The sequence below is a fragment of the Ambystoma mexicanum genome, chromosome 13, assembly GCF_040938575.1.
Source record: "Ambystoma mexicanum isolate Mex_15411 chromosome 13, UKY_AmexF1_1, whole genome shotgun sequence".
NCBI classification, from domain to species: Eukaryota; Metazoa; Chordata; class Amphibia; order Caudata; family Ambystomatidae; genus Ambystoma; species Ambystoma mexicanum.
This window is the reverse complement of record NC_090938.1, coordinates 166830505-166851094: the sequence shown is the minus strand read 5'-3', so window position 1 is coordinate 166851094 and position 20590 is coordinate 166830505. Positions and strand designations below refer to the sequence as shown.

General features: G+C 44.4%; 1 protein-coding gene across 2 annotated transcripts in view; it reads right to left on the bottom strand.

The window, feature by feature from the left end:
- The window catches only part of LOC138520101 (maestro heat-like repeat-containing protein family member 1), a 758658-nt gene that overhangs the window by 729016 nt on the left and 9052 nt on the right, over window positions 1-20590 (bottom strand). For both annotated transcript variants that reach the window (XM_069632611.1, XM_069632612.1), the window contains exon 2: window positions 19978-20234. In XM_069632611.1, coding sequence (XP_069488712.1) covers window positions 19978-20007 — 30 coding nt within the window. In that variant the 5' untranslated portion in view covers window positions 20008-20234. The remainder of the gene's footprint in view (window positions 1-19977; window positions 20235-20590) is intronic.

Here is a 20590-nt window from a genome sequence, read left to right as displayed (position 1 = left end):
CCTTTTGTTCTGGTCTTTTTCTCCCTAGGCGCTGGGGCGTGACTGCGAATCCGGATGATCGCTGCTGAACATGGAGGCGCCCTGTAAAGGTGAGTGGAATGCGGCGCTGCAGCGATCGACGCGATGAGCTTTTAAATAAAAGTCTTCCTTTTCAGGATTGTCGGCGAGATGTCTCCGGGATGCGGATTTAGCAGGTAAGGACTTTTCCTTCTTCTGTTCTCTTCTTCTCTTCCTTTGCAGGTGATCCAGGATGCTGGCAGGCGTGGCAGAAGTCAGGATGCAGGAGCAGACACGGTGAGCGTCCAGCTGCTAGATGCAGAACAACGCGAAGCACGTGTGGATGTTCGGGTGGGGTTTAAATAGCCTTGGAAGAAGTTCCAGGTATGTATCCTTCCTCCAATCAGGTATGTATCCTTCCCCGACTACGTCCAGATGGTAAATTAGTCCCACAGGTAAAGTAGTTCCTTTCAGGCCTCAAGGAGGCCGGGATCCTGCAGCATGGTCTGCATGAGGTAAGTTCACCCAAACCCTTATATGGGGTTGCTGGGTCCTTCTTTGGGGACTGGATGTCCGCTTTCGGGGACGCAGGACTTGAACCGGCTCCCCGGGAGCGGGCATCATGACAGTATGACTGCAAAATAGATTTGGAGGATGGGGCAATTCTCCCTGGTAGTAGAATTTATTCTTTAACGGAAAAGGAGAATGAATATCTGAAAGTGTATTTAGCTGAACATATTGGAAAGGGTTTATTAGGCATTCCCAGTCACTGGCCTCCTCACCCTTGTTCTTCGTCCCAAAGAAGGACAGAAAACTAAGAACTTGTTTTGATTATTGACCCTTGAATAGAGTGACTGTCAAGAATAGGTATCTGATCTCGGAAATGTTGGACCAGATTCAGAGGTCAACAATATTCTCTAAATTGTATTTAAGAGGGGCCTATCATCTGGTTTGAGTCAAGCAGGGCGACACATGGAAAACAGCTTTTAAGACCAAATTTGGCTTGTTCGAGTACCAGGTGATGCCTTTTGGTTTATGTAATGCTCCGGCTGCTTTCCAGTTTTTCATCAATGATGTTTTAAGGGAGTATCTAGATATTTTTGTTGTGGTATACATTGATTACATTCTTATCTTCTCAAAGAATATAGAGGAACATCAAGATAATGTTAGAGCAGTTTTAAGGAAGTTACGAGAAAATCATCTATTCGCTAAATTGGAAAAGAGCCAATTTCACACTGAGACGGTTGAGTTTTTGGGTTTTATCATCTCTCCAAAAGGTTTGGAAATGGATGCGAGGAATGTGCAAGCTGTCAGGGATTGGCCATCCCCAACTTGAGTTAAAGAGTTGCAAATTTTCTTGGGATTAGCACATTTTTATAGAAGGTTCATTGTGGCCTTCTCGCAAATCATTACACCAATCACGAGACTCTTGAAGAAAGGTGTTAATTCGTATGAAGTGAAGATGCATCAAATTTGGTAATGGGAACAATTTTATCTCAGCGTCACAAAGTAACAGGTCACTTACATACTGTTCCTTATTTTTCTAAGAAATGTTCAGCTGAAGAGTGTAACTATACCACTATGGATAGGGAGCTGTTAGACATAAAACTTGCTTTTGAAGAATGGTGTCATTATCTGTTGGGAGCTTGTCATACTGTTACGGTGTTGACCGATCATAGAAATCTTTTTTTTTTGAAAGCTGCAAAAACGCGCACACCAAGACAGCTTCGTTGGTCGCTATTTTTTGCGTATTTTGATATCACTTTTTGTCCCGGACACTAAATGGCAAGGCGTATGCTCTTTCTAGACAGAATCCAGGAAGTGAAAAGGAGATGGAGTGGAGTCCCAGACCTTTGATTTCAGAAGATCATTTCATTTTGATTAATACCACAATTGATAAATCCATCATTCAAGAGGTTGAACAGAGTATGTGTTCAAAACAGTTGGAAGATTGGGCAAGACAAGTTCCAGTGCGATCGATTGTGGAAGGTGTTCCCAGGGTAGGAAGACAGTTGTTTCTGCCCAATTATGATCTTCTAGAAAAGATGTTTGAGTGTCATGATTCGACATTGGTGGGTCATCCAGAATATCGTAGGACTCTTGAACTAGTTCAAAGACTTTTTTGTTGGGAAACCATGAGGGAAGAAGTTTTGAACTGTGCGAAAACATGTGAGGTCTGTGCGAGGTCAAAATCTTCAGTCGGAAAGCCAGTTGGCTTGTTGGAACATTTTTCCGATTCCGCCACAACCTTGGCATACAGTGTTTTTATATTTTATTGTTGGATTGCCTATGGATCAGGGATGTTCCAATGTTCTAGTGGTGGTGGATGGCCTTACTAAGGAGAGTCATTTTATTCTTGTCAAGGGAGAGGCGACTGCGACTAAGTTGGCACAACAATTCCTTCAGGAGGTTTTATGTCTTCATGGTTTACATAGCCAAGTTGCATCAGACAGAGGCTCTCCGTTTATTTCAAAGTTTTGATCAGCTTTTTGTAAACAATTGGGAATTGAGGTTCGTTTGTCCTCAGATTATCATCCTGAGACCAATGGACAGGCTGAGAGAGTCAACCAAGAATTCGAGAAATGTTTACATTGTTTTTGGGAGGAAGGTCGAAGTTGGGTAGATTTGCTATGGTTGGCTGAGTTTGCATATGATAACTCAACCAAGGACTCTACGTCAATGTGTCCTTTTTTTTGGAATAAAGGATTTCATCCACGTTTTCTTAGGGAAGATATAGAAGATAATTCTCCTAATCTAGCAGTTGAGGAGAGGTTGCAATTGATAAGGGAAGGTTTGGAAAGGGTCACTAAGACCTTGTTAGTGAGCAAAGACAAGTACAAGGAATTTGCTGACAAGAAGAGGAAAAAAAGTCTGGACTATTGTGTGGGAGATCAGGTTTGGTTGTCTACTAGTTTCCTAAGACTAAAGGGTAAGAACAAATTCAGTCCAAGGTTTGTAGGTCCTTTTGCTGTCCAAAAGGTCATAAATCCAGTGGCTGTAAGATTAAAACTCGAGATCTAAAGGTTTGCCTGACTTTTCACGTTAGTCAGATCAAGACAGTCATTGAGGGAACTAGGTTGAAAGAGTCTTCCACTTCAGTTACTTTGGACAGTGATTATGAGGAGTATGAAGTGAACAAAATACTTGATTCAAGAATTTTCCAAGATGGTTTGCAATACTTGATTGACTGGAAAGGTTTTGGGTCGGAGGAAAGATCATGGGAGGCGAATGAATATGTGCATGCCCCATTATTAATTAAAAATGTTCATAAGAGGTTTCCTTGAAAGCCTGGCCCTGAGGTCAGGGCTTAAGAGGGGGGAACTGTCAGGTCTGGCTCTGTGATGAGTGTGGGGCATGTGGGAAACAGTTTTAGAATGTTTGAATCTGTTTTCTTGGAGAAGTTTTTATTCTGCCTTAACTACAGTGTTCAGAGTGAAAGTAACCCAATCCAACATGGAGGGGAGGGGCAGAGTACTGATTGGTCCAGGTAGTCACCTGGTGGACTTGGCAACATTCTAAACTGCCTTGCATCGTCCAGTCTGAATCAGGAAGGTCCTGTTAATTAAGTTCTCCCTCAAGAAGTGTTAAAACACTGTAAAATAAGTTGTCCTGACTTCCCAAAGTGAAGAAGCTGTGCAACTCCTGCGTGGGGCAAGACACCCAGCTTCACCCGGTGGGAGCGTTAAGTTTACTCTGAGTTATTGTGGAGATATTTTCCAGCAAGTGGAATTAACTGAGTCAGACTTTTTGTAACAATATACAGTATGAACTGTCATCTTAGTGTAGATATTTAGCTAGAAAAAGTCCTCTGAAGAATATTTCAACTGCTTGACTAAAGGTTATTGGCAGAACTTCCGGCGTGCTAGGTTGACTGTAGTTTGTTTTCATGAATGTTAACTTATTGTATTTACCGAGGTTCGTCTGACACGTAGCTCTGGTGGTGTAGCAGCATTAATCGTACTAAGGGGATCAGTGCGCTCGCGTAGGGAATTGCGTTTTGGTGTCATTTGGTGTTCCGTGATTGTAGTCAACACGCTTGCGCAAAGTAATGACAGAAGTTTAAGATCGATGCACAAAAGTATTATGCTGTTAGCCCGATATTAAAAGGCAACGCGAATGCGCGTAGTAAAGTATGTTGATTGTTTAAGTTTGCCTACGCATGCGCGATAGGGCAGAGTCCTAAGAGGTCAGGCATTTTAGATTTCCACACGTATTTGCAAGCTCCATTATTGTAGCATTTTCATTTTCTAGTACTTCAATAATTTGATCTGAAAGAGGCTAGTATCAGATCGCATAGGAAGGCGTTCATTATTTTAAGAGATAAAGTGGAACCGTGCTGAAATTGTCACGACCCGTGACCCAAAACCCCACTGGCATGGTCACATGCCAGGTAGGGTTAGGACTCAGGGTTCATTTGGGGCCCAAGATCATTATTATTACCTTTGCTCCAGGCTCATAGTTGGAATGGGACTTGAGGGGACTACTTTTTGTGTGGAAGCCTGCAGCCAACATGGAGACATCCACACAGTCTAGTTCCTAATAACCTGACTGTGCGGTGCAGTGTTTTAGGGTGTGGTAGCCCGGACTACTTTACCTGGACTACTTTACAGGGGTAGGCTATATAAACCACACCCAAGCTAAAGAACGTGCTTTGCGTTATTCTGCAGCCAGCAGCGTGACACTCATCGTGTTCACAGACCAACACCCAGCATTCCTGGAATCACAGACCTGCACAGGAGACAAAAGAACATCATTAGCAGTCCGAGCTTACCTGCAGCTTTCCATCCTTCGATCCCGGCTGCTTGCGGTCTTCCATCCCGTTGGCAGCATCTTCAGGACATCACGCATGCACTGGAACGAAGCACCTGGAGGGGAGAAAGAAAAAGGGACAACGTCAAACAGGTTACTCACGGCAATCACAGCAGTAACCATTACCTCCTCACGTGGCTGGGCATATCTTAGCGGTTCCGCTCCGGAAATAGTGGCACGCCCAGAAAGACCATCGCAACCTGAAAAGGAACAAAGAATACAGATTAGCCCAAAAAGACATTAGCGCGCCACACTTCGCGCTGAACCTACCTTTCTTCATACGCTCCGCGTCCATAAATCCCAGCGGGAGCCTGACCCAAGCAGTGCACCCAGTGAACCTCCGCACACCTAAGGGGGAAAGAATCAGGGAAAGACATTAATAGCACGAAAGAAAAGCAAAGGCCTTCAGAGACTGCTATAATCAAACTTACCTCCTTAAAGACACTTGAATGGGTTGGCACCAGTGAAGTTAACTCGGTCGCTTCAACCCGCAGAAAACTATGCAGCCCCGCGCAGAAAGCAGGATGGAGAGCACGCCAGACATCATAAAAAGGTGAGGAGGGGGCCATCAGGTCGAGTCCAAGGGGCTGGTGGGAGGAAACGAAATCTGTGCCTAAGTCCAGTCCTCCTGTGTTTTCAGGCCCACCTGCCATAGAAGATATAATCCCGAATTGAGCACATCCGAGGGGAATCCAGCAACCAGGGCATACGGGCGTCCCCGTGGATACCAGGTGAGCGTAACAGAAATGAGTCGCAATGTTTAAATGATTTAAAGGAATTGCACTAACTCAGTGGAGTTAGGAGTTAGTGGGCCTCATTACGACCCCGGCGTTAAGTAATGGACATTACCGGCATGGCGCAACTAACATGTCCGTGCTGGCCTGAAACCGTTAAAAGCGGTAAATTACGACCTCTCGGGCACGAGCATTGCGCCATGCCGGTAATGTAATCTGCGCCATGCCGTTAACATCCCAAAAACGTCACCTACCGGCATTGTATGCCGTGCAAGCTGCACCACCGCCAACTTTCCCACCGATATTAGCGATCACCGCAAATAGCGGTGACCCCTATTAGCGGTGACCGTAAAGAAGCAGATCCGGAAGTTACGCCATCGCACCGGAATGGGAAAGAGCACAGCGGCCATCTTTAAAAACACAATCCATTGCAATCTTCCACAACCAGTGCACATCTGACCCCGAGACTCGCCACAAACCTTCACCCACATCCATCCATCGTCAGAATGCCGAAAGTTGTCAAAAAATCTTGCGATCGGCTGCAGCAGGAGCGCTTCAGTAGGGAAGAGCTCACCATGTAGGCGGAAACCCTATAGGAAAACGCGGACATCGTATTCTCCACTGAAATTACCAGACCGGCAATAGCACGGAAGAAGGCCATATGGGACCTAGTCGCACTGCGGGTCAGTGCAGTAGGAACAACACCCTGCACCACAAAACAGTGCCGGAAAAGGTGGGACGACCTCCAGCTCCGTGTAAGGAGCATACTGTCTGCCAACAGAAACCTGGGCATGGCAACTGGTGGAGGAGCAGACTCACCAATTAAAATGGAGCCGTGGGAGGCGATATGTGCCACAACCATTGGCATCGAGAGCATCGAGGGGGTCGGTGAAATGGAGAGAGTAGCCCCGACATCAGATGACGTAGGTAGGTGCCTCAAATTAAGCCATGCTAAACTTCCTGAAGTCCAGTTTCATGGGAAGCACAATGTTGCCTAATAGGGTTAACGCAACACATCAGCAGAAGACTGCCAACAGGCATCATTGACCTACACCCTGTACACATGCAGTATGCACACTCTCACTGTAGGCACCCACATTCCTGCTTGCTTCTCTCACCCAAAAGGGAGAGAACCTGTATGTCACTGCCTCCAAAGTGCACCATCTAGTCATCAAAATCATGGCAGTCATCACAATCCCTGCTCAATGTCCGCAAACCCATCAATAACACTTTCCCTCCTTTGCTCCACCACAGGCTCCCATTCGGACCCGGGCGAGGACGAGACTGACACCACACCTGCCAAGAAGGACAGGCCCGAGGCAACACCACACCAACCCTCCAGCTCTGCTGGACCAAAAAATCCCCCACAGCAGCCAAAATCGACTGCCACAACACAGGCCAGGGCAACGATAAGCAACAAGGCAAGCAGCATGGTACCACGCATGTCACGCCCCTCCTGTGCATCGCTGCCTCCCTGAGGTGCTGCCCCATCCTCACCCTCCTCACCCTCATCGTCAGGTGGTTGCACTTCAGCGTCAGAGGGCAGGGGCACATTCCGTCTGATGCACATATTGTGTAGCATGACACATGCCATGACGATCTTTGCCACCTTCTCGTGGCGGTACAGGAGTGCCCCACCAGACCTGCTGAGGCAGAAAAACCGTGCCTTCAATAGACCAAATGCCTGCTCAATCACCACACGGGTTCGTGTATGTGCACGATTGAAGTCCTCCTCATGCCGGTTCTGTGGGTTCCGGACTGGTATAAGGAGCCACCTCTTCAGGGGATAGCCTGCATCACCTGTATGTGGGCAACAATGTATGTGTCAGTCATGACATCAAATCTCAAATCATGACGTGCCACCATGGCATGCATTCAACTGTTACTTTGTACCACTTTTACATGCACAAATGGATTCACACTATGTGACCAGTATATGTGTATTCCTCTCATGGACTCATTTGCATGCCATCAACCAATGTATGCAGGGGGGTCAGGTGCCTTGTGAGTGCCCATCCACTGTTTCCGTTCATGGCGTTTGTTTTGGTGACCTGGCAGGTGTCCTGTGATATCAACGCTCTCATCATGGCAACATTGCGGTCAGCTTCATGAGGACCCCACTGAGCACTACTAATGTTGATAGGCACATTTTTGTGGCCTCGGTGTCTGTGTAGTGGTGTATTGATGTTTTTGTCCGTCATGTGCCTCCTTTGCGCGCAGTTATGGGGGACTGGCCTTTCAGTTGATGGTGTTTGGTGCCGTGTATTGGCTAAAGTCATTGCATGTAGGTGCATTTTGTTGAGGTCAATGTGGTCTGAATCGGTACAATGCACTTGCAGATGGTTGTGTCATGGTTGGGACACACCTTCATTCACATGGTAGGGCTGCTTAAATCGGGCATTATGTGTACAGGTGTCAGTTGATGTTTGGGCTGCTTTAGGGTATGAGCTGGCTCCATTGCCTCTGCTACTCGCAGCCAGGTAAAATATGCATCATCCCCCCCCCCCTTTCAGCAAGGTAAAGTATGCATTGGTACGTCAATCACCTACCCACTTCACATTTCCATGGCCATGACATGAGACTCACCGAGTAGCCAGGATATTGGCCCTGCATGTCACTCCATGTAGCATGGTATTGTGGAGTTACGCAGGACCATTGAATCATGGGTTGATCCGGGGAATCGGGCACAACAATGTGTGATGATCCTGTTGGAGTCACAAACCATTTGCACGTTGATTGAGTGAAATAGTTTACGGTTGCGGTACGCTACCTCCATGGCATGTGGGACCACCAATTCCACATGGGTGCAGTCGATGGCACCAATGCAACCAGGTATGCCGGCTAGTGCATGGAAACCCACTTTGGTGTTTTGTAAGGATATTTGGCATGTTACAGCACAGAGTACAGCACTACTGCACAGGTAGCATTTTTTTTTTTGATGCAGCACCACCACATGGGTGCGGTGCATTGCTATATGTGTTGCCAGAGTAACATGGACAAATAAGTAAAGACAGGCTATTCAGTCAAAAACAATTTTTACATATAAGATGCAAATCTATTTTTACAGTTAAAAGCACACATGTGCACATTCAAAATGCACACTATTTTTCACCTGAAATGCCTATGTTGCAAGAGACACATTTGAAAATTAATAACTAACCTTATTAATAACTAACCTGACTAATAAAACTTCATTTAACATAACCCACTAATAAAAATGTGTCTGCACTGCAGAATTAGGCCTACTCTGAAAGTGAACTTTTAAACGCACATTCATTTTTTTTTCTCTGCTGCTCTGTCCACATAACTACAGGAAGCAAAGAGCTCGAAGGAACAGGAAATCAGTTTGTTACAATTGCCACTGTAGAAGTGAGCCATTGTGTAGTGAGGGAGGAGATGACATGATTGATTCTGATTGGAGCAGCGTCATAGCAAGTATCATGCTAGAGGCTGTGATTAGAACTTTGCTGGAGAAGCTTGAGGGGAGGGGGAGAACAATCGAGATCTTGCAGAGCTGGGAGAAGGATCTGTTTCCTGGCTGGAGCATTCCTGCTGCAAAAGCTGAGAGTTCCAGGCAATAACCCCGGCTTGAGAACGGCAGACACTTGTTCTCACTGGGGTTGATATTCAAGGGAGCCAAATTCAGAAAGAGAATAGCCGGAGAAAACTCATGCTGAACAGATAAGGTAATTATAGAAGCGAGTGGGAGCTGTGGGAAAGTGTACGAAACTGTTCAGTCAGTGTATTAAAGGGAGTCTCAGTCTCTTATCAGCATATTTAATGTTACCAATTGAATATTTTCTCGCAGCTCTCTGTTCATTTTATCACAAATAATGTTGTACCATTTCATTTATTTCTGTAAAAAAAGTTAAACTGTATTTAAAATGTTTTTCTATAATACAAAAATATTTGAAAACAGATAGCTAGTGTGTATTATTTTTCTCTTTCATTTTGCATGGGAAAAGATTTAAACGTGGGTAGATTTTTAAACAGTGCAATTGTCATTTTAAAACAGATGTGTGCATGATTCTATTCAGTATGGACAGTTGTGAGTGACTGTTTGTAGCATAGCCTGTTGGAGGTACATGAGTCAACGGGAAGAGAGACTCTCTGGACATAGTTCCCTACCGTATATAAGGTAGTGGAAATTACCACAAAAATACCATAATAGCCCATGGTGGCACACAACACTAACACTGAAAATGTGGTATCCCTAAAATGTAGGCCTGAGGTCTCTCTAGTCATGAAGAACAATCTAGATAAAGAACAAGGGATGTTGGCTATTGGGGCCACAAATAAACCAACCACTATACCAACCAACCACGCAAACTACCGCGCACATCATCTAAATAGGTCTGAATTCTGAAATAATGCAATGTATTATTGTCATGTGTGACCTAATATGAATACAGAGAGTGATTATTGCTAAAGGTATTTTGGCGGTAAGAAAATACCGCAAAGCCCCAAATATCCAACAGTTTGCAATCTCCTGGGCAGACCGTGGTAAGGAAATGTGGTCGTCTGTGTGCTTGTGGAGGGCATCGAGCACTTGGATCAGTGTACGTGAGAATAATGGTTGTGAAATGCCATGGAAGTGCCCCACTGTGGCTGGTAGGTGCCTGTGGCCAGGAAGTGGAGCATGGACACTACCTTCAGTAGGGGGGGATGGCGGTGGGTGTTTCTATCATGATGACGATGTCATTGTGTATCATGTCACCGATGGTGGTGATGGAGTCCCGGTCCAAACGGTACAAGGTATGGATCTGCTTAGCGGTGAGGTTGAATGGACTGGCTCGGATGCGTGGGATTGGAGGCTGCCTGCGTGGTGACACTGGCTGTGGTGGTGGGGCTTGCTGGCCCTGCCTTGCCCTCCTTCTCCTCCTGCATCTCCTCTGTGCTGCCTGTTGTTGTTGTTTTTGTAGTTGTTGCACTTGCATTGCAATCAGGTCCTCCAGCCCCAACATTGCTAGTCGTATTGGAATCATTGTGGAGTGTGACTGGGTGTGGGAAGGGGTGGGGTGTGCTCTTTTTGTACTTGGTGAGTCTGTATTGCCTCCACCTGTGCTGATTCTGTGCACCTGTGGCAGCTGGGAACACTGCACATGGGCATTTATGGTTGGTTCGCAATGGCGGAATTAGCACCATGGCGGTAAGGTACTTTACGGCCTTCGCGGTGGCGTTAAGAGCATGTCCGCTTGGTTTGTGATTTGCCTACCTTTGCGCGATGCCGGTACTTATGGCGTGGAAGGTCGTGTGCGCGCGAGCTTGGTGCTGTAAGCGGCACCGTTAACTACGATGCCGCTAATAGCACTTTCACAGGTCATGATCGGACCTAGCGGTAAACAATGCCAGTAATCATTTACCGGCATCATTTTTCACTTACCGCCGGGGTTGTAATGAGGGCCAGTGTCTTCAAATTAAAGGAAATCCATAAAGCAGACTGCCACAGTATCCCAATTAGACTCACAAACTAAAACTTGAACTATTACTATTAAGTTCACAAAGGTTTTTTAGGACACATGAGAACATTACAGTCTGGTGAAAAAGGGAACTCTGAACTGTCTGATTATTCAAAGGAAAAGTAAATAGTTACCTGGATGACATTCTAAAAGTCTTTTCTGAACTGTGAAAATGATCCTTTGAGAGTTCTAAAAAGAATAAAGACAGAAGAGTCTCAGAACTGCAAACTGATTATCCTCTAAGCAAGAAGCAGAGGATGCACAGGTATGAGAAGTCTAAGTGGGGAATTTGAATGCATGCCAGGGATGAAAGCAGGGTTGAGTAATAATTGTTTATTTATTTTTTCCTGTAGATTGATGCCTGTTTGAAGATAGAGATCTGTGCTTTTTTTTATTTTCTACACTTCCCCTTTCCCTTAGGAGGGTTGGAACTTCACCTGTTTATTTTGATCAGTTGTTGCTCACACCTTCTTGGGAGACGAAGAATGCAGGACTGGACACTTTTATGACTATTTTGTAGAAATAAAGCAATACAAGTAAATAAAAAGTTAATCAAGAACACATTCAATGGTGTGCCCACCTCTTTTATGAACCCTGACTGGAGGATACCATAATTGCCTGATTCTGTGACCCACCTGTGAGCTCCTTCAAAATCAAAGTAGCAAAGATTTTGCACGCCACATCCAGAAGGGCGATAGTCCTGTATAGTTTTGGGGATCTGACCAATCCCTATTCTTGAAGATAGGCACCACTAGAGAGGATTCCCAAGTGTACGATATTCTTTTAGTTTTTGATATGAGCAAACAATTTCCACAGGAATGTCGCCCACAGTTCGGGGTCCTTCTTTAACATGGCCTTAATCAACCCGTCTGGCCCAGGGGTTCGGGAAATGCTAGTCTTCATTATCAAGGCTAATACGTCCTCTCTTTCAGTTGGAAATACACTTTCTATAGAAGATATCTAGTTATCTACAATAGGATTTTCACTCTCAAAGGAGAATAAAAGGGAAAATGTTCAACCCAGTGTGTCTCTGTTACACTTTTATTTGTAACGCTTGCTGGGGTGCGTTAAGCAAGTTTATTAACTGCCATATTTCTTCTGATCTTTTTCCTGACATTTTTTGCAGCATATTTTCTGGATCTTGTTGGAAAGTTGTGTATTTGCGTGATCTAACCCTATTTATATACTGCTGTTTTAATCTTTTTTTTTAAGCTTCAGAGGATCCAGAGATCCCTCTAGCTTCAGTTTCCTTAATTCAGATTTCAATTTTCTTTTTGCATTCACCAATACAGCATCATGCGAGTGTCTTTGGGGAAATCACATTTTTCATGCCAGTTTTCTGAAACTCGACAACATCCATCAGAACCCTAGGATAAACTAGCGTGATCTCCCATTGACCATTTGGTGAATTTTCCACATAGTTTATGGATATCTCGGTTAGCAAGGTTATGCCAGAAGGATTTATAATCAACCTGTTTCTTCCTGGAGAAACTCCAACCATAGTGGAATAAGCCTAAGGAGTCTTGACCTTTGTTGTGATACAGGTCATTTTTAGAAGTTATGTTCACTACATACAACAGGTATAACTTCCAGTGTGGATATCCTTGGGAGGATATTGTGAGACACAAAGATTGAATACAGTATTTTACTTTGTAAACCCCTTTTCCATGTTGCGCATGCTGGAATGTCTCCCTTAATTTGATCATTTGAAAAGTGTATACTCCTGAAGCTCAAATCTTCCAACCAGGCTGAACTTTTATTTCTGTCTGGGTAGAAGGTATATTATCTTCCCCCATTAAAACATTATTATGATCAAAACAATGCATATTCAAGTCACCACAAATCATTATTATAGGATCAAATGACAATTCAAAGGACTTGTCGATTAAACCCATAATTGAGGAAGAAAAATCTAAGTCCTCAGTTCCCACCGGGTGCCAAATCAAATTAAACATAATCAACCATTCTGGCTTGTTAGATCTAATACAGCTATCAAGAATCAGGAGGACATGAGCATAGGCATTTGGATGATGTACGTCGCCATTACTTCCAAGCCTCTTCCATTATTAATGACTGTTGCTAAGCCAGATGTCGGTCTGACGTGGAACCTTATAAGGCAGGATTGAAATGAATAATAAAACACATCCAGGATAGGGACTGATCGAAGCCAAGTTTCTTGAAGGCAGAATATGCCAAAGATCTCATATTCCAATACATTAGTTCCAAATAAGTGACTAAAACCTATTGTGTTCCAGCATCCCAGAACTAGATCTTTCACTGGGTTCAGCTGATCTAGTTAGTCATTTCTTTTCTTCAGAACCAGCGCTTATACTAGCCATTTCCAAGATTATTTTTTCTCCATTTCGGGTTGTACATCCTGTTGCATTACCACCTTTTTACTACAATCATTGTTTCCTCCAATTGTGATAGTGAACAGGGTTTTTGGAGGATATGCAGAGTCCAGATGAAGGTTACTACCCATTAGAGTGTTTTTTATAGGCTGGTTTAATGGTGAGGCAGCCATCATCCCTTATGTTAGCCTTTTTTTCCCCTTGAAGGGTTTCTAGGTTTTTATCATAACCCATTGCTCAAAGGTACAAATTCAGCTAATGCTTCCAACATGTTGAAACCCAAATGTAACAAGAGGTTTGCCTGCTTAATTAAGCTAAATGTAAGATGAATATCAATCTTATCAGGTTGATTCTCTTCCAAAAATTCAACCATTGCGAGATTGTTAGTTATCAGGCAGAGTCGTGGGATGTGATGTAAAAGCCTGAACATGTGAGCTCTATTTATTATTCGCACCCGGGAAAGACGCTCAGCCAGTCAGGTGGCTAGAGCAGCATGTGAGATTACACAATCACCATCTGCTGTCCCAGCCACCCACGGGTGGCAATGTTCTTTTTTTTCCACAATGGGGAGGCAACAGGAGTCTCTTCCTATTGCCTCGCTGCCCCAACAGGTCCTGCTTCTATACTAAATGTCCAATGTATACTATTTGAACATATATTACAACTTGATGACGGTTTAATGTGGCTTTCATGCCCTGCCTGTCAGGCGGACACAGCTTTTAACGGCCCACAGCCTGAGCTCAGGCCCTCGCTTCACCCGGGCCTGCCTTAGCTTAGGCTGGTGGGCCGTTAAAGGCTGTGTCCGTCTGACAGGCAGGGCATGAAAGATACATTAAACCATCATCAAGATGTAATATACGTTCCAATAGTATACATTTCCTTTTATCAGGGGCCACCTCTGATTGTACTTGTTTTCTTTTCACGTCAGTTAATACCCTCAATCCCCTTTGTGACGGTTGGGGATAACCTGTATGTGCTTTGTGTTCAAAGCCAGATGCTTCTGTTCCGAAGTTTGGAATAATGGAATATCCACCTGAGTTAGCACCCGCTTTTGGTTCTTTTTGTTCTCACTTTCATCAACAAGGCGTGAATGAGTCGCCCTGCATACGTTTGTAACCATGGTTCCGAGAACGCCTCCAAACGGTGCTGATCCCTTCCTTGGAGGATCACACTGTTACTCGGCCTCTGCTGGCCACAGTTAGGGCCAGCCGTTGATATTGAATTTGTAGTTGTTGGTTGAACTGCCAAGTTGCCCCGTAGGGGGCTATGCTAACACATATCCTCACCACCTTCTTCATCTGTGATTGAGTATGTTGAAACGTTCTGCAAACCGTCAATTGATTTGTTAGACCAGGAATCGTAAATATTGGCAATCTGCACGTCCTTGGTGACTTTGGTTTTGTTCTTTGCAACGTGGTTCAGACTATCGGAAGAATCCTGATTACGTAGACATGTACGTGAGTCATTTGATTTAAATCATCTGGTTACCATTTGATTTTTAGATTTTCTACACTGCTGCTGCTCTTGAATAGTCTGCCTGGAATTTTGTTGTTATTTCCTAGAAAATATTGAGTATTCTTTGGTGCGGGTTTGAACACATATTAAGCCACCTGCCTAACACCTTCCTCCGCTATTGACACATCTCCCACCTTCTGTGACAATTCAGCAGCGGGGACCACACTTTCCGAATGTTTGATGGAATAAACCTCTTGTGGCCTTCTATCTGGAGAGCATTTGAATCGAGTCTCACCAAGTTGTTTAAAGGTGGGATAGCTTGCATCAGTAATATCGGGGCGTCCACAGGACTTTGGTCTGGAGGTGTCACCAGCAACCTCAAAGGTCTTCTTTCATTTCTCTCCTGAATGATAGGATCAAGGATACAATGGAATTTATTTGTAACTTGCTTAGTATATTTTTCCTGGTTACCCTGGAACGCAGTAACAAATCCCTCCACAAAAAACATCTTAGAGTGTAACATCACTATCAGAGATGTTTGGTCTATTAGCTGATCATTTATACTCTTGTACAATTTTGTGAAGGGAGCCATAGTACTGGTGTTAATACCTGATTTAGTCGAATTAGCCTTAGACAAAGTGCTGGCTCTAAGTGATGGGGTTGTGTGGTGAGATCTTCTACCTTTTAGTGTTAATGGATATCCACTTGACAGCAAGGATGTGGAGATTTCCATGGTAGGCCTCAGTCTCTTACTTTCGACTTTAATGGCCCATTTCTCAGCAGAACGTACAGATTTTAACATTGACATATGTTTAAGTGTTTTGGATATGCTGTTTGGGTTGGGTTGAGGAACAGTCTTATGTTTAGGGTCGCCCGCCTGAGATTGGATACAATTAGACTCTGATGTTGTAGTGGTTTCAATGAAACTGTTCCCAGTTTTCTTAGAGGGCAGTTCCTAATTCTCTGTCAATACAGGCAGCCTTTTCTCGCCACCTTTGAGTTTTTTGTTGGCAGGTTGTGCCGCACAGCTCTCGTTTACAAATGGTTCTCTCCTCAAAGCAGGGGCGCCTGCTTAAGGAGGACACCGTGGACAAGCCATTGTCTGAACATTCACGCTCCACAGTCGACGTTAAATCATGTAGAACAGGTGGTGTATGTACAGTAGGATTCACTTTTATATGTTTAAGGGGGTGGCTCAGAGTCTAGCGAGAAATTTAGCCCCCTGTTCTTTTTTATAGCAGAAGTGCGATAAACACATCTGTTTCAAAAAGGCCTCACTAGATCCCAAGCCAGCTGATTGCAAGCTTGTGTGACCTTTAGGGCTCTTTTGAGACCTTAATGAAGGGCATCTAGTCTGATTGGTGGTCAAGTGAGGTCCCGATATATCAGCTTTCTGTTTTTCTAAATACGTAAGAAAATTAAAAAGCACAGTTTGCATTTCTGCTGCCCACTCCTTTTGATGTTGATGGAGCTTAGAGCAATAGCACTCTTCCTCCTACTGGTCTTTGATAAGCTGCAAACATTTCAGGGAATGCTAGGCATTTTAGGGAGGTTTTTTTGTGTTCAATTCAGGTAAGCCTGGGCGTTTTGGGGGAGATTTCTTTGTGTCCTTTGAAACAGACAGCAACAGCGAGTCAGATAATGTTTATACATACAACCAGAATTAGCCCCTTTGTGAATACAATGTGGTATGGGCTCATTTAGTATAGGAGCATTCTCCCTACCATTACTCTCCATTACTTTCATTCCATCTATAAAAGACGCAGTGCTGGCGATCACAGTAACGTCAATGTCAAAAGTCATTGAGGGGGGTGTAGTGAACACTAAAGTCAACACTTTGCATTTAGTCGGTCAGGTCCATGGCTTCCTGTATGCCACATAATAGCTCACTCACCTCCCCGATCACTAGAAGGTCCTAACTGTCCTTCACTTCCTGCACTCGGTTTTGCAGTGAAAAAAATCCATTCTGCTCCACTTGGCGTCTTGTTGTCCAAACACGGCTTGTTCGCCATGACGGCTGACATCTATGCTGTCAAAGTAAGACTGTACCAGATCAACACAAGGCACAACACATCCTTGTAGCACAATCAGGTGGCAGTGCAGCAGTGAACTGCAAAGATTAAATAGGTAGAATTACAGCTTGCCCAGCGGTTATCTACCGGAGACTGCCAAGACTGCAGACACCTCCACAATACCTCCTCGAGTGCTCTGCACTGGAGGTAATGGTTTTAAAGACTAAACTTCTGCTGCTTGCAATTGGGAGCAATGAATAAAAGACTGTGGGCTATGGAAATCTCCTCAAAGCATCTCCTGCCGAGACTGCAGACACCTCAGCAACACCTCCGCAAACACTGCCCATTGGAGGTAATAGTTTTAAAGAGTAAGCTCCTCCTGCTGGGAATTGGGAGCAATGAAGAAAAGACTCTGGTCTATGAAAATCTCCTTACAGCAACTCCTGCCAGGACTGCAGACACCTGAGCAACTCCTCTTTGCCTGCCTTATATCTTCCATGTACTTTGGCTAGAGTACCTGGTGTACTCCCATGCCAGGAAATCCCCCCCTTGGGATCTTGTAATTCCCCTTAAGTTTTCTCTCCCTGGTGTGTTGCATTCACCAGGACATCATTGCTGTTTCACAGTCCTTTAATATATAGCACAGTTGCATCACTTCACTATGCTTTTACTTAATTAGCTTGAGGTATTACTTGTTCCAACTTTCCCCTCTATTGTCATCTCATACATGAGGAATTGTTCAAGTTCTGCTGCTATACTTATTTCTGAAGTGTTCATATACTTAGGGTAATACTTCTTCCAATGTTCCCCACATTGTCATCTCATAAATGGGGACTTGTCAAGTTATGCCACTGTACTTATTTCACTAGTGCTGATTTGTTTAGGGTAATACATACATGGGGACTTTTTCAGATTTTGCCTTTATTTGGTCAGCATTCAAATATTCTTGTTGCATCTGCTTACATGACTGTCAGTACGCCCCGGGTCCCCAATTCCTCAGGGCACACTCGTTAGTATCATGCAGCATCCCCGACCTGTGGCACGTTGTGATGGTGAAGCTTCCTCCCTGGGATGGTCTCTTTCGCACTGCAGACCTTCCATCCGTGGTCCATGCAACTCTGCACTTCCTCGCCACCTTCACTCCATGACAGGGATGCAAGGCTGCTGCTTCTTGGCACAAACATCTCTGGTGGCTCTGCTGCTGCTCCCGGATCTCTGACGGTCTCCCCACGGTACCCGCAGCATCTCTCCTGACCTCATGCCATGCCGGTAAGCTGTCTTTACTGCTGCATTCCTGATCTTTGCCAGCAAGGTCCTTCTCCATACTGCTGCCTCTGCCTTCTCTGTGCCTCTACTTTCCTTTCCTGCTCTCCTGCGTTTCCGAACTCCGACAGCACGGTCGTTCTCTGTACTGCTCCCTCACCTTTCTCTCTGGCTCTACTTTCCTTTCCTGCTCTCTTCTTCTCTCGAGTGCGGATAGCACCTTTAAATGTCCCTTGCACTGGAGATCCATAGAAACAACTATTTTGCACATTCAACTTGTTGTTTCTTTCGATCTGCATTGACTCCATCCTCTTAATCGTCTCAATAGTTGAGGCTTTATGGGAGACAAAGTCCATAGAGTTTCTCGGATTTCTGAAATGATGTTGTTTAAAACATTAGAAACAGGAAAGGTTTTGTGTGTCTTATGTGTGTGTGAGGTATAAAGTGATGTGCAGGAAGGGGTTTCTGTATTTTAAAAGGGCAGGGATTTGTATGGAGACAACAAGCCATCAAGAATTTAGTAACGTTGAGGTCTTCTTCTCTAGGAGGGGAAGAATACTATGTCTCTCCTGATGGGGTCACCACCTTCTCCGACAGTCTTCTCCTCCCACGTGATTCTCCCTCATGATACCACCCCAGAGTCAGGATGAGGTAGTGGCTTCCATCCCCTGGCCACATGGGAGCAGATCATCCGGTGGGGGATCAGTGATGACTCCACAGGATTCATCATATATTCTATTAAAACTGAATCAGTCTTAGAATGAAAACATCAATTCTTCTCAAAAGATGGAGTTTGGAAGGCCACTATTTACTCACGAAAGACTCCCCAAATTCCATATGTAAAGAATCACAGTTAGAAGAGGGACATAGTGGAGAACATGAGCCCAGTGGAGATGAAGACATTCTGTCTTTCAATTCAATCTAGTTCCCTGTCTGCATTGTAGCTACAGCTGTGCTTGCTGGCTGATCCCTTCATTTATGTGATGCAACACTGAGTTTCAATTTCAAGTTCAATGCTTTATATCTCTATGGTATAAAAGGATGAGATGGATCAATGCCCATAGGGTTGGGGATAGCCAAAAAGAGACAGCTCATGAAAACAGGGTCTGGATGGGGGTACAGAAAAATAGGCAGAACCGTGGTTTTACAAAAGACCTAATGTCTGGGTCCAAAAGTTCAAGTCCAAATTCCCCAATGCCCGCTAGGACAATCCCAATGTTCTTAGTCTCAAATAGGATCTTAAACCAAAGGCCCAAAGTTTCTATATCAGATCCTGTATCTCCTCTTTGGTTCCTTCCGAGTAGCTCCTTGGTTCAGGTATTGTTACCCTTTCACAACGGGTTGACGATCATGGCAACATATGCCTACCAGCAATCACATATTTTGATGTGCCTTAGGGGATAACCATAATTGTTATCAGCAGACATTCCCCATCACTGTGCACGTGTTTGTCAGGCTGAATATATCCTATTCCACCATCCAATGGCAAACCCTCCTGAGCTTGAGCCAGCAACAGGATCACCCTTGCTCTTTTCTTCCTGTATCACTGGGTCTTGCCAGGTCCAAGGTTATATTCACCAGCTAAAACACATCTTCTCTCGCCGTAGTGGGCTCAGGCCATGGCCAGAGCCTGGGATGTTGAGAACGTAATGGGTGCTATGGTGTTCCATTTCTCAAAGAGTGATATATTGGTATATACTAGACTAGCAACAATGTTAATGTATTGGAGTCCACCCTAAAAGTCATCCTGTACTCTACATATGTACATGTACATTTTCTTTTATAGGAAAGGCAGGGTTTTTCTAAACCTAAGTAATAAATAGCATTTTTGGCAGCTGACACAGATTGCAAAGGAAATTGCATAATAGGAGGATGCAAAGAAGAACAAATGACTTACCGTTGATGATGTTCTTGCTGGTGGATTCATTCTTCATCCCACAGATTCCTCATATGAGGTGTATCTTCCAGCCCCACCAACATCGGACATTTCTTCACCCAAAAGTGGATCAGTGCAGCTCCTCTCTGGTTCCCCTTGTCCTTGATGACTCCCAGGACTCTGGAAGAGACTTCATTGGCAGCATTTTTGGAGTTTTCTGTGCCGGTGGCCAAAGTTCTGCCTTTTTTCCACCATTCTCTGTCAGTATTATGAAGCAGCTGAAAGAATGCAGAACATAATGGTGTGTGAACTATTTGCATGAGTTGTAGGTTGCAAGATAAAACGAATCTATGGAAGGACTAGCTTTTCAGATAAACCATTACTGAAGGTAAGTGATTTATTCTTCAAATGGATTTCTTCAACCCTGTGCAACAACTGAGGAGAGAGGACAGCAAGAACTACCACCTACACTAGCCAATTCTGGAGCACTGCACAACCAAAGGGGTACCTCAACTCAATAAGGAATACCGAAAAAAGTGCTTTGCAAACTTGTGCAAAGAAACCCACATGACCGCTGTGGAGCACTGGAGTGAGAAGTCGTACACATAGGTGGCGTTTGAACAACAAAGATTTA